Below are 15071 nucleotides of genomic sequence, written 5' to 3' on the forward strand. Positions count from 1 at the left end.
ATCATTTAATCAACTTTCACTCTTTCCATTCATTATCACTGGATGAATAATAGTGCACTTACATCTTTTCCTGGTGGACCAGCTGGGCCTATCAGTCCAGGAGGGCCTGGAGGTCCCTTTAGAAAAATAATAAATTTTAAGTTTTGGAACTTTTTTACAAATTAAAAATGTATTAGGTGTTACAAATATTTGAACATCTGACAGACACAAGAGTAAACAGACAGGATGAACTATCAAGCTTCAATTCACTTCAGCAATGACACAAATTCATGCCAGAAAGACCAGGCCTTTGACATATATAATGATAATATAATGTATACATACAGAAGGGCCAGGCTGTCCTGGTTCTCCAGGGGAACCTTGGTATCCGTTAGCGCCCTATTATGCAGAAGAAAACAGCCAATTTATAACCAATTCCACACATCATTCCATGGTGCTACCACATTTTATAATGATTTCACAATTACAAGGAAAAAATTATTCAGAACTGTCACCAAATGACCAAAAGCAGGTGAAATTGTCAGAATCAAGCAGGATATGCATCTATGAAAAAAAAATTAAAACCACTTCTCTAAAAGGAGATGTACTTTAAAAATGTCAGATCCTTTGCGTCCTCATAGAATGTGTACTGGGATTTCCAGTTTCATTTACCAACTGTTAAATTTTTATATGAATAAACATTATGGTCTTTTGTTATAATTCCTAAAACTGCGGTATATTTTAAGATTCTCTAAAGGCAAAACTCAGCCTCAGCTGATATCCCATGGAATGTGAGTGAGTTCAGGGTGAGTGCATGTACTTAAATGAGTACAGCATATGGCCCTAAGTCATTGGTTCTTGGTCGTACATAGATGGTACAGCCCAAGAACAGAACATGACATCTAATCATACAATTCTTGTTCACAGTATCTAGGTTTTTCGGTTGAAAATGTACCTAATATTTATGAGAAATAAAAGGAGAAGCTCATATAAAAGAAGAAATACTTAAGAAAAGAATCAATTTTACTTACAGGTGGACCTGCATGACCAGGTGGGCCAGGGGGGCCACTGGGGCCAGGAGGTCCTGGAAAGCCACTCTATATTGTGGATTAAAAAAAAGTAGTCACTATATCAGTGTAATATATATGCAAAGCTTAATGTAACTTCAATAGTCACCAGTAACTGTGAAGTATAATTTTCAATGTAAATGCTTATTAGTAGAGAGAAAAATCCGCAGTGACACGTACTTGGTGCAGTAAAAAGACCACAGGGTACATATATGTTGCTACATACACCACCTAGTATTTACAGTCCCTTCAGAAAGTAAACTACTGCTACTTTTTGCAGTAGCATAGAGCTTTAGTTACTCCAAAAGGCGACTTTTTCAAAGCTGCAATTTTTCTTTTTGGTCACTGTTTCACCTCTCTAGACCTCCAAAAAGTTACTTGCGGCTTAGCTTTTCAGCTAGCTAAACTGACCGAGCAGATATCTGGAACTGTTAATGAGTGAAGCAGAGTAAACGAGGTTCAGTCTCCTCACCGTGGGACTGAGCTCTGTTGCCCTAACCCTCCACCCTCAGCGTGCTAGTGAACCTGCACGCTAGTGTACTGCTGCCTGAGGTTGGTTTCTAAAACTAATTAAAAAAATTTCTCATTTGCATTTAGGAGTTACATTACATACACATGTACAAACCATTAGAAGAACTCTGTACGAGAAGCGGTGAGTCTTTTGGCTTCTTCTAGCTATAATATTTTCTCCTTTAAGAGAAAGATGTGCCTTGGCAACATATCCTGTAAGCAGTTTACAACCCTAGACTTCTCAGGACTTAATTCAGTATACTGAATTAAAACCATATCTTTGTTACTTGTCAGCAAGGTATGTGTTTTCACTAATGAATTTGTTTTCTGAAGTTGTACAGTACTAAGCCATAAAAAATAAACGCTCTCTGGAGTAACCAAAGGACTCAGAGGATGAAATCTCATTATACGTATGGAAAAACTCAAATCTGTATAAATGTTCCATATTTTAGCTGGTAAAAATGGAATAAAATATAACTAAGGCAATTCTAAATTTTGGAAAAATGCTAGTATTTCTACTTCTTCTTCTATAGTAGCAACAACCTCAAAAGCATTTCATATGGCAAAACATAAAATATTTGAAAATTAGTACAGTGATTTACTGATGTAGCTCTTTAAAAAATGGTTTTATTAAATCAAACAACTCATGAATATGAAAAGGCCCACACAATGGAACTATATGAACTGCATGAGAAACACCATATGTGCTGCAATTCCAGCAACGTAGGAATGTCTGGAATGTAGGCAACACCTTCCATAGCTTAATATTGGGAATCATGTGTTTCATGGATATGGTCACAGAGTATCAGAATATATTACAGATGTTACACCAAGCCAATTTGCATAACACAAGGTTAATTGTAGAGCAATACTATACTAGTATATGCAGTATAGTGTAATACTGTACATATGCTATGTTAATACTATTTCACAGACTTTCTTTTGTCAAAAAGAGAGACTTGCTGTAATAGTTGCTATTTTCTATGTCAGAAAATACAGAAAGTGGCAGAGCAGTTAGTGTTAACTGTTAGAACTCATTTGGTACAAACTAAATCTGGACTCCACATGGATTGGAATCGGCAACTCATCCATTGCAATCAATTGATTAAACATATGTCTAAACAAACAAGATGCTATTATTTTCAAAGTGGGGGCTGAGGAGGTAAACTCATAGTTAGGAATGACATTTGCTTGCTGTCAGTGTCTCCAGACTGTAAATAAATGAGCATACTTTAGTTAGAATATGCGCACTGGTAGAAAGAGAAGAAGCCAATATGTGAAGGTAATAGCAGCCAATGAACAGAAATTGAGATGTGAAGTTCAAAATCAGTGTACATGGAATGGAAAGCCACAGCAAATACAGTAATGGAGAGATGTGCAACTAATGCAATACCAGGCATGGTAACCACCCACGGAAAAATGTTGATGCTATAGCTGACATTTTTTTCTTATTACTCTTCCACGTTATCTCATCTCTGGGTATTCATTTAAATGAACAGGAAGAATCTATATAATCTTAATGAGAAAGGTTATTTAGTTCTAGTGAGCTTCGTCCCGTTGGCTCTGTTACTGACTTTGGATTCACATATTGCATGATGCAACGTAAAAGAACGTATGATGTGAAAATATATAGCCAATTCTAGTTGAAAACATTCTAGGGTGACCAATTAATTATTTTTTTAACCAAAGTATAGTGATCAGGACACAAGAAATCACTGAGCATCTCAGGGAAAAATGATCAGCCAAAATACAGAGGAGCAACCATGTTTGTCAAACTGAAGGGTAGCACTGTTTTCTGCCTGGTTCAGCACACCTGATATTAAGACACCAGTAGCAAAATGTACATGATATGGTAAGCTGTGGGTGAAAACTGTGTGGAGCTGAAACATGAATAAATGAATAAATGAGTAAGAAAAGGAATGGCTGAATGAGACCAATGCATGAATGACCTTATTATGAGGTAGAAATAAATGAATGAAAATAAAGGTGAGAAAATAATGAACTATAGTTCAGCAAAAACAGTTGTCATAATTAAATACAATTTACTAATATGCTCTTACGAAACCTTGAGAAAGAACATGTTTGCTTGGAACAACCTTCATATATTACAACATGTGATAACCAAGCCTTGTTATGCAGCTTGACATTAGAAATTTCATTATACTTAACGAAGCAGTAACCAGTCTCAAATAACAGTAATCCACCACATCCCTTACATAGCAAAATTCCTGAATCAAGAAAGACACTTTTGTATATCAGTACGATATCACTACTGTGAGATCATTCCATGCCATTGGTGGTGAATGTCTATAAATCCTATTGCCTAAAAGAAAAATCATGAGGTGCAACTTTTACACGTATTTTATAGAGGAAGCATAGCTCATGCATAACTGTTTCAGAGAATCCATGTTTCGTCTCACTAAAAAAACCTGTGAAAAGCTTGTGCCAGGCCTAACAGGTAAATACAGCATCCTTAGTACAGTCTGAATAGCTGTGGGTATAACAATAATTAAAAAAGTGAAAAAACTTTGGCTGCATCTGGGATGAAAAAAAGGGGTTTATCCACTTGTTATCAGGCAAATACGAGTTGTGGAAGTTTAAACGAGTATGGAATCATCATATCACACTGAGGAAAGACAGAGCGCAGCTGAAAGAATAAAAGAAGATTAGAGACAGCGGAAGAGGTAAAAATGTGGAGGAGAGGGAAGCAATTATCAGAAGAATACTAAAGCAAGTAAGTGAGGAGGGTACACAAGGGAGAAAGAGATAAATGAAGAGGTAGCACGAGAGAGATTAGGAAGGAGAAGGTGAGAAAAGGAAGGGTGAAAGAAAAAGCAGAAAAAGACATAATCTATAGTTACTTTATAGAATGATGTGGCCAAGGAAATTGCTGCCTCACATCTCATTTCACTTACAGGCAACAATTAAACTAAAACTTAATGTATTAAATTCAAGTCAGGATACAGATAGACATCCAAGGTATAATCTACAGGCAGAAAAATTGTTCTTTTAAAAAAGAAAGAAAAGAGAAAAGACTATCATCTTACAATGGGCTGAGGGTAACCAATACCAGCTGAACCGGCCTTCACATCATAGGAGTCATACTGTGGAGAAAAACTCTGTAACAGAAATAAAGAACAAAAAAAGAAAAAAAAAGTGTTTGCTTTTTATTTCTAAGCCTTTTCTTACTTTGGTAAGGCAAATGTATAGAAATAACTCATTTGCATACACATCTAGCTGCCCTTAGTTGAAAATCATCCATGAGAGAAACCCAGCCAACATTTCTTTTGCGATCATGGTAATGTTAGCTCCCTACACTGCATGCACTCTCTTTTCCTGCTGACAGCTGGGCGTCAGCTGAGTCAATAAACTATCACTGTTTCTCCTCTTCTCTTTCTTCTTTGACTCCTTTTAAGCTTTTCCCCCCATTTTCTTTGTCAATTTCTTTTCTGTAGGACTTAGTTTTCTCTCAAAGAAGTTGATGAAATATTTTCTTTTGGGCCAATGGTCTAAGCAGTGCAACAATTTATTCATTCTTCATTTCTTCCACCTGTGGCTAATGAATGTCTCATTTCAGAGCATTTTGTACCAGAAAGTCTCTCACCTATGTGTATGTGTGTCCTTCCATGAGTTACAAATAAAATTGTTCACCTCATAAACAGGACCATACAAATCTATCATTTTCTCTTTCCCCTTCTCCTTTCCCATTCATTATGTTACTCTAGATAAATCAAAAACAATCATGACTTCTGAGCCCCAGCAGTCAAGCCTCATTGCTTATGCCAACTCATTTTGAAATGAACGATGAAAATTCTATCCAAAACACGAAGAGAAAACATCTCCTATGCGGCTCTGACAGCAGATAGCATTTTGGATGTCTCCTTTTACATAAAATACTGCTTAAGAAAAAGAATGGATTTTGCAGGCAGTTATTCAGGAAACTTCTAATTTAGCCTTTCAATTGATATATAATGTTTTTATTACGCTAATTATGTTAGCATGTTAGGGAAATGAGTTGAATAATATAGCATCAATGCAGTTTAAATATCTTTGGCACATATGCGGTCAAGTAGAAAAGCTCGAATACATACAGTGTTCTGGGTGATAACCCAGACCACTTGGGACACAGCTTCTTCACTGGCTAGGCACAAGGAGAATCCTGCTCTGCTGGTATCAGCCACATCTTCAGGATTCAACAGCATATGTTCAATAGAGCACTGGAGTAGATCACTAATTCAACCTATACCCCTTGCTTCTATCTGCATCTGCCCATCCAAAATAGTAGCTCTTTTGATATACTATTGTGATGTACATTGAGACTGGTTAATCAAGCAATGGTACGACTGCCAAAAGCTCAGTCCTTTAGTCGTAATCACCAAGAACTACATAAAAACAAGGCATCTTTCCTCAGTTTTCGGCTTGCCTGGAAGTGGGAAGAGTATATGGGAACTATGAACGGTGGCTTATGTTCACAAGTAACAACTGTCACGTCATACAATTTTTAATACTTTTGTGCTAAAGCAATTACATCTTGTAAAGCTAGGCTTGCTCAATTTCACATGAGATTGAATGTGATCTCTTAACTAACCAGTAGCTGTGACTCAACCCTCCAAACAAAATTAATTGCACAGAATCTTTAGTAAAAAATTTCCATGATATAGCACGAACCATTTATAGTACAGCAAAGAACTCTGCCACACGTAGAAAACATTAAGATGAAGAACATATTTTCCTTAATTATTCTACATTGCTAAGCATAAGTACCAAGGCTGGTTGTACCTAAAAATTACAAGCTATATCCCTAGAAGATGTCCAAAGTAGGACTTACACAGATTTTTGGGCATCTAAATCTGAAGCTGCAATATTAAAATCTCCTCTTCACTAGCCAACTAATCATGGAGGTGTCTATGCTGCACAGGTGTCATAGGGTTTTATATGAAATGTTCCATAGGTAGCTGACACTTCTGCTCTTTTTCATAACCAGAACCCTGGGAGTACTTCGGAGAGGTAGGGAAGAGATGGTGAACAGCTTGGTGCCTCACTTACACCTATGTACTGTCAGGAAAAAGAGCATATTCTTCTGCTTATATCCTCTGCGAGGATTTAGCCTGAGGCCCAGAACGGTCTAACATCCTGAGCTCTCTGTAAAATGTAGTGATGGTCACTGCTTTCGCATAGCAGTGCTATGAGGCTACTCATACTTAGTCAATGATCACATAAATTGGCAAGGAAGCGGGAGACCCAGGTTTAAACCTTTTACCTGTGTGAAGGAATTCAAACCCATATCATAGGTATCCCAGAGTGACAACCCAACCGCCCCTTCAGTGAGAACTCATGCGCTTTCTTGCTGATGCTGTACAGCCATTCAGAAGAGAATTCAAGATTGAGTGGGCCAGAAACAAAATACAAGAAAGAGCGTGAACAACAGCACTTACACGGCATTTGTCTACAGGCAGAAGACCTGAGTTTCAGTCCAGTCTTCTAGAATGTTTCTTTATTAAACAGGATTAGATAAAATATAGAAATATAGGAGTTCCCTAACCATTCAGCTTGAATGGATATACTTCCTCCTGCACAAACTTTTCCTAGTCAGATTAAGTCTGAGTAATATAAAGTCTTGACAGCTCTAGTCCCAAAAGTTTTAAGAAATCAGATAAGATAGAGATTTAATTGCACTCCAACCAAACCTTACGAACAAATAAAAAGTTCTCAGTTGCATTTTTCAAAGGCACAAATGAGATGGACGCCATTGAAAAATAAGTGTATGAGGAGGTAGCAAGGGCTAGGTTCTTGACTGCCTTTGAAAGTCTCCCTTCTATGTTTTGTTTAAAACAAACAGTGGGGACAATATTGTGACTCAGAGGTCACAGGATGCCTCCTATTTCCAATTTGTTTCAGGCTTTTCTGGTGAAAGAATGGATCTTTCAAAGTCATTGGAAGTTTTGCTATTGACTGTATTTTTCCTAAGATTTTTCTCTTCTATGTGTGTGTTCTAGACGCAGACTGCTTCTCACACTGTGCTGATTCACCTTCACTAGACGGTATATTCAGAAGCTGGAAAAGGCTGACAGATAGTCAAGGTTTGTTCGCTACTCATTCATTCTTTACTCATCTTTATAAGTCACCCATGTAGCACCGCAAGTATCAGCCCAAGAGAGCCTAATCTACGCGCTTCGTGAAAAAGGTGGATGTCCACTGGGTATTGTACTTCATAATATTGCTTTGTATGCTTATGAGCAACAACACAATAGCTGAATCATAGTGATTACTTACACCTCCGCTTACACTGGGACATGACTGACAGATCCCTGGGGCACCAGGAGCTCCAGGACTCCCTGGCTGTCCAGGAGGGCCAGGGGCACCATTTCTGCCTGGAATACCAGGAGAACCCTGCAAAGACACAAATAAAACAAATACAGACGCTTGGTTCTAGGTGCAAGTGCATGTGGGACAAATTCTTTCATTTATAACAAATTATGCAAGACTGCGATAGAGAGCTTTCTGCATTAGACATAACTAACGTCACACCTCAATAATTCAAGAGAGATAAAGAGAATGGACAAAATTCAAAGTTATTAGCTGTTTGAGCCTTATTGCAGCTAATATTGGATCATATACGTTGTAAATATTAAACAGGTCAAATGCTGAATGTAAAATTAACACTGTTAATGAAGTCCACATATATATATTTTTTCTATTGGGAAGAAATATAACAAAAAAGGTAACAAATGTAATAGAGTTAGGACTAAATTCTTCTCTCTCTCTGTTTTTCACCGTTCTATTGAAGCTAATGAGATTACTTCAAAATAACTATATGGCACAGTCTGCAGACAGGGCAGACATGAGTGAAAGCTGGATATCTCAGCGGGTTTAACGGACTATATAGCACTGCATGAATTGGCTCTGGATTTTGTTAGTGTTCTTGGAAAAAAATGAAGTTGCACTTACAGGATCTCCCTTGGGACCTCGGACGACGTTTGGAGACTAGAAAAAAATGGAAAAGTAAGAAAGAAAATCAAAACAAAAAAAACTGAAGATAAATATATAAATAAGGGGAAAACACAGTTAAACATTGGAATACGGTTTTAACAAATGAATTCCATTTATTCTCACTTCAGTATTTTAAAAAGCTGGGGTTTTGTGGGATTTGTTTTGTCAGTCTTCCATCTGCATTTTCATGGTGCATCCCTAATGTTATACATCTACTGTAGGTGAAAACCTGGCACTAATGAAACCAGCAGAGCTTTGCCATTGACTACAATGGGGACAGGTGTGCACTGTGAAAATCTGTAAGGGACAGGTTTCTTGTATCCTTCTAAGTCAATTAACAAACATATGTAATAACTGAAGTAATGCAGTTTAAGTGTTATTTTTCAGACACCTACTTCCCCTAGTTTATTTACTCTTTGATGAATAAGGCAATTTCAAGGTACTATCTGGATTCTTAATTAATAGTTCAGAACAGGCCTTTTATGAACTCAACTGCTAATGGAAGCAAAGGATATTCAGTTGAAAGATCGTGGATCTTTCAAGGTGGAATTTCCCTGTACGTCAGCTTCCAGACTGAAGCTTCCAAGTCAGCTTCCAGGGCTGACCAAATTTGCATATAACGAAGTCAGCCTGGAGGAAGTATTCCACATCCTTTATTATCAGGGACCGGAGAACTGATTAAATAGGATTTCAGTGTGGGAATTTCAGCCCCAAAATAACAACCTTTATCCCAGGAGCTTAAAAAAAAAAACCCCTTTACTAGGAGGAAAGTTTGCAAGTCCTAGAGTCAACAAGGGAGGGACTCATGCTTAAAAACTCCAGTATGCTTATATGTACCATTCATTCATGCCTGTGCAAACTCTTCTGCAAACTAGCTCAGGTAGTTCTGGAAGCACTATAGTTGCACTAGCATGGTGCAACTGATACTAGGTCAGTTATTTGTATTCGACATTTCACATTTGAGCAGATATACTATCTACATAGCTGTAGTATACTATATGCCACACATCCTCTCCCTTCCTCTTCTATACACACCTCTCTCTCTTCTTTCTCTTTTATATGCATGTAGTGTCCCCTTTTTTTCATGCATGCCCATATATCATTGTTTATATTAGTGCTCTGTAATTCTTACTCCTGCTGAAAATGGGGATATTGAAATACTGTGACAATGACAAATTACAGCTGTAGGGTCTGAATTATCTTTCCTTTACTGTGCATTAAGTCAGTAATCACTCCACAAAAGGAAATACACTGTACGATGATGTAGAATTGAGATGATCGAAAAGCAGATTCATATCACGCTGTGAAAATTTTCTAATTTTCTTTACCTCTGTGTTAGCGTTGGTTTGGATACAGATTAAGCATATATATAACATACAACAAATAAGCTGCCTGCATTATTGCTCTGCTTTTCCTTAAAATGAAATATGCAATGGCTAATTATTGCCTTCTGCCCCTTTTTACTATTTATCTGTTTTCTAAGTAAAACTGTGTTGAAGCACTCTTTGAAAGCTTTTTGCCTTGGGACTTCTTGCCCTCAGGCTGCAGAGACCGAAGAAATAATTGGTATCTTATCAGATCTGGTACCAATTCTTTGCTAGAATACAGAAGTACAGAGATATATTGGGGGGTGGGGGGAGGGACTTGGAAAGAAATGTCTTATGAATTTAGCAAAAAAAGATTTTTCAATCTTGATAAAATTTTAGTTCAAATTCAGTGAAAGTTCAGATTTTTTTTTTTTATCTTATCTGGCATAATTTGCCCATCTTAAATATTTACCTGAAGTCAGAAAGTGATAAACACAGTTGAGAGTATTCAAATGAAAATTAATTGAAGTTATCAAGGATCAAGAAGAACGCAACTCTGAAATAACAGGTATTGAGGACATACTTACTCTAGTAGGTTGTGGTGTTGTTTGTGGACAAACTGGACAACACTCTCCAAAGGGAATCTCTGGGTTGGGGCAGTCTAACTCTTGATCATCACAGATGATGTCATCACAGAGAACAGATCCGGAGTCACACACACAGATCTGGCATGGTTCCGGTTTCCAAACATCCCGGTCAGCATAAACCTGGCCAAGATGGGTACATGCTGCTAGGGCGACTGGAAAGAAAGACAAAATAACGTTCAATAATAGTTCAAATGGATTGTCCAAATCAAAGATGCTTAAAATGAAAGCTCTTGTACAGTGTGTTTTGTTTTCTACCATAATACGGCTTGTCTGTGTGAAGCAAAAGTCTAAATACTTCTCTTCAAACACTGGAAGGATCTGCTACATCAATTGCAGAGTCTGCTCTGAATCCGTTTGTAAGATTCCTGTAGACATCAACGGAAACCTCCTGGAGTTGATCCAAAGCCCATTTAAATCTGTGGTAATCCTCTGCCTAGAGTAATTTTAGTGTAGGAGAGCATTACTGTGTAATTAGCAACTGAATTCTCTGCTGCAGATGAAAAGCAAATGTGGCCAAACTCTCAAATAGATGTGTCATTGGCACCCATATGCCAACATGAGCACTAACACATGGATACAGAATAAGCAATCTATCCTGCCTGAACTTTTGTTGCTAGCACCTTGCATTAGTAGACAGAATTAAGTGTTTTCGAAATATTTTTTGAAAGCTGACATATGGGATAGATCTAAAAGAACGTTCTCATTACTTGCCCAAATGGTTTGCAATAAATATGTCATCTGGACTGGTCATATGTTACACGTGTGTATTTTCAGAAAAATGTCATTCATCCATATTATTCATGGCTTTGTGAATTCCTTCCAACAGCTATTCCAGTGACTAAATTTGTTGTAGATAACAAATTTGAAGAGGATGCTGAAGAACAGCTTCAAACATTCAACTTTTTGGTTGTATTTTCTTTGAGCAACAAGATCCAGAAAGCTCCAGTCATTTAAGAAAGCAGTATAAAAATAACACTATTTACATCTTTAAAGTAAACTTTAAGTTCCTAGTAAACTTTATGGAACTTATAAGAAGTCTCAGATTACAAATGTAAGTATCAGTGAGTGTCTTGATTGATGAAAAAAGAATTTTTCCATGAATAATTACAAATAATTCAGTTTTAAAACACAAAATCTTAGAGAAATAGCTGTTTATGTACCTGCACGGTCCTAATATCTTCGCTATCTGAGTAAGTAATGAAGATTAAATTAATCTTCAAAAAGAAAATAAACCTCAAGACATGCCATTCAAAGCTCTGCCATTAAAGTTACCCCTGGCTCCAGATAGAAAATTCCGAATACCATCAAATTGTCATAATGTCCTAATCATGTAGTGCAAGACAGAGCCCAAACTTATTACTGAAGCCTAGTCTTACTAGTTATGCGTTCCCTTTTTCTTTTCCTCACACACGGCATTTTTCAACTCCATTACTTACCTTCTCCACTACTGCTTACAGCAGTAATCTTCTTGTCTTTTGTACCTTAACAGTCCACCTTCTTTTCTCCCACATGCTTAACTGAACTTATTTTTGGAGACTTTGGTCCCGTCCTCTTGCTTTTCCTTCCTGTTAACCTGACTTTTTTCTGCTACGTCCTCCATGAAGTTCCTCTCCTTCTCCTGGCACTTCATCTGAGCTCATATATAAGGGCAAAGGGCAGTAGAGTCAAGACCTCCTGGCTAGCGGAGTGGAGAAACAGAATGGGGATCTCGGGATAGGGCCCAGCATAGGACAGGATTTTTTTTTTTAACTCCATCTCCACTCCTCTATGGACTTGCTGCTTACGCTAACTTAAGCTCATTCTTCACTTCAATTATAAAAGCAGCAAACTAGAAAACGTTAACTTGTCAAGACTGACACTACTTGTGGTTAAGAGTTGTCCTTGACCACTAGCTTGATTAGAACAAAAACAAGATGCAAAAATCTTTAGGTATCTTTTGGTATATTTTTCAGATATTTTCAAGCCTTTTTTTTTTCCCCCCCCTGTGCCTCATGTTGGAGCAGTAGCCAGCATTTAAGCTTCAACAATATAAAAATCTTAAAATCTAAAGCATCCCAGTGGCACAGGAAAATGAGTCCCCTCTCAGCTGTATACTATACTTTTTAATCCCTTAGAAATTCACTTATTTCTATTCCTGTTGCTTCTCCACCTTTTGGACATCACCAGGACCTTCAGATTATATCCAAGAGGAACTGTTTGTTATTTCCAGGATAGCATCTTCCTAACACCTGCCATGATCCAGGGTCACAGCATCAGATGCTACTTCAAAGGCCACAGCCTAATAACCACTAGTCCTAAAGAGAAATGTAACATTTATTTCATGTAGGTACCTAGACATCCTTGATTAGTCTATCAAGCAAGATTTAGTTTCTAAAAAAGTTGCTTGGTTTCCCAGCTCTCGCACAGCAGAATCATGTCAGTGGATCCCAGGTAAATAAACTGATTTCCTGCTTAATTAATTGCAGACTGTTTCTGTGAGAAATATTTTCCTCTTTTAGTAAACCAATAATTCATGTAATAATAATAAACCAGTAATTTCACTCGTGAATAAACAAATTGCCCAACCTTGATGAAAGTAATGACAAATGTTTCCTGATAAACATTTTATAATCCTAGAAGAAAGACAATGGATAATATTTTTATTTGTCATACACTAAAAGGCTGAAATGTATTTTAGAAACAAAAATTACTGTATTATGAATGAAATTTTCTTTATAGTCTCTCTAATCACTCATGAAAAGAACTGAATTATAAGGCTGCAAAAGATGAGTAACTATGTGCATGAGTGGTTCACTGTATAAAAGAAGACCCAGAAAGCCTTACACTGCGTAAGGCAGAATGCTTTCAAAGCTACTGGGAGGATTAGAACTTGTTATCCATGGAAAAGGAGATAGTCAGATATACTCTGTACGGCACAGATGGATGCAGAGCCACTTCACTCTACAGCAATGTACTCAGCACTCACCCACTTACGTGCTTTCCAGCTCCGCAGGTTTAAATAGTCTTCTCATTTACAAACATAATGAGGAAGTGAAGAGACCATTTTTCCTTAAGGCAAAACTTAGTTTACACCAAATTGTTAAAAACGTCATTATATACACCTAAAGGAACTTAATACTGTTGTGTGTACATACGCAATGTTCAGTTATATGAACCACATACACATACATAGAAACGCGGAGTGCACACACATACTTCTGTACCCATAAGATGTCTCCCTGTTTGATGACTAATTTTTACCGTTCAGATTCTCAGCTCTCAGCGTAACTCTCTTCTCCTTTCAAAACAACAAGACTTCTTTACCTGTAAGTGTTTAAGACTGCAAGGTTCTTATGAAGGAATATCCAAGAATTCCCATTTTTGTATTTCAAAATTTTCTTAATCCTTACTCGTACTCCTTACTAATCCTTTCTCTTTTTTTTTTTTTTTCCAGAAACGTGATTCTGCTGCCTTGCAGTTATAAGGACACCTCCAACGAGAAGCAGAAAAGGGCTGTCATTCCTATATTTTTGGACTGTTGATTAGAAAAGATTCTGTTCTCAAGATAACCGTTCCTCTTCTGAAACAGAGCCTTTTCTCAGTGACTAATTTTTTCATATTGAGAATGTTCACCTTTCCCTCTTTTTAGCCAATGATAGCAATGAAAATCAAATACATTTAAAATGCCTCACAAAGTGACTGCTATATTTTTACAGTAACAAGGAAATAAAATACATTTCCTTGCGTTTTTACAAGGTTGTCATTCAGTTATTCTACAGTAGATGGCATCATTCAACAGAAAGAAAGAGAAAGAGAAAGAAAGGCTAAATAGACATCTGGATATAATGACATTCATACTCGTTTCTAACTCCCTGGACATTGTTAAATGAGTTAGGAAATAAGCTAGGAGAGCTGCAGTGAAAATCGTTGTGGCCTTTGGCAGAATGAAAGTATTAAATAAGTTTTCCAGAGGAAACTTACATCTGGGATGACTTAGTCTGTGCAAGACACCCCCTCTGTGCTCAGATGTAGATCTGTGTGTCAGCATGTTATGACATAATGCATTGTACATTGCTCATAAAGATTAAATATTAGCTCCAAAATACTTTGGAAAGCTGATTTGTGCTAAAGTACTGGCAAGTAATAAGAATAATAAGTTTATAAAAAAGCTGACTTGCCTACTTCGAAACTTGTGGTAAGACAGTCACACAATTGCCTTAACCAATTTTTCTTACTGATTTTTAAACAGACATACTAGCCTAAGATTTCCAAAAATATTAAAACTGAAGAGGATTAGCTAATAGCAATGTCAAATCTTATTTTACTTCTCAAAACCCTAAATATGGTGGCTGTACAGAACTTAATTTCTATGACAGCTATTGCAAACATTAAAGCTTTCTATTTGAAAGTTTGAATAACTTAGCATTTATGCTATTTCCTGAGCATTCACAGTTTTAAAGATTTCGATGTCTCGCTGTGAGCGCATTTCCCTGGGTAAGCCAAACATGAGGAAGAAAAAAAAAAAGGGTAACAATTATTTCCCATTTGCTGAGCAGATTAGAAGCAGTATGTAAGCAGACCTGTCAGGCGTA

The 15071-nt window shown here is 37.1% G+C and overlaps 1 protein-coding gene across 1 annotated transcript in view; it reads right to left on the reverse strand.

Annotated features, from left to right (window-relative positions):
• Window positions 1-15071, reverse strand: part of COL3A1 (collagen type III alpha 1 chain) — a 55188-nt gene that overhangs the window by 26542 nt on the left and 13575 nt on the right. Inside the window, exons 2-8 of the mRNA XM_009666273.2 lie at window positions 10441-10652; window positions 8505-8540; window positions 7830-7946; window positions 4604-4675; window positions 1011-1076; window positions 325-378; window positions 63-116 (exon numbers count right to left, since the gene is read on the reverse strand). Of these exons, the coding sequence (XP_009664568.2) occupies window positions 63-116; window positions 325-378; window positions 1011-1076; window positions 4604-4675; window positions 7830-7946; window positions 8505-8540; window positions 10441-10652 (611 nt within the window). The remainder of the gene's footprint in view (window positions 1-62; window positions 117-324; window positions 379-1010; window positions 1077-4603; window positions 4676-7829; window positions 7947-8504; window positions 8541-10440; window positions 10653-15071) is intronic.

This window comes from Struthio camelus, chromosome 6 (assembly GCF_040807025.1).
Source record: "Struthio camelus isolate bStrCam1 chromosome 6, bStrCam1.hap1, whole genome shotgun sequence".
In the NCBI taxonomy this organism is placed as follows: domain Eukaryota; kingdom Metazoa; phylum Chordata; class Aves; order Struthioniformes; family Struthionidae; genus Struthio; species Struthio camelus.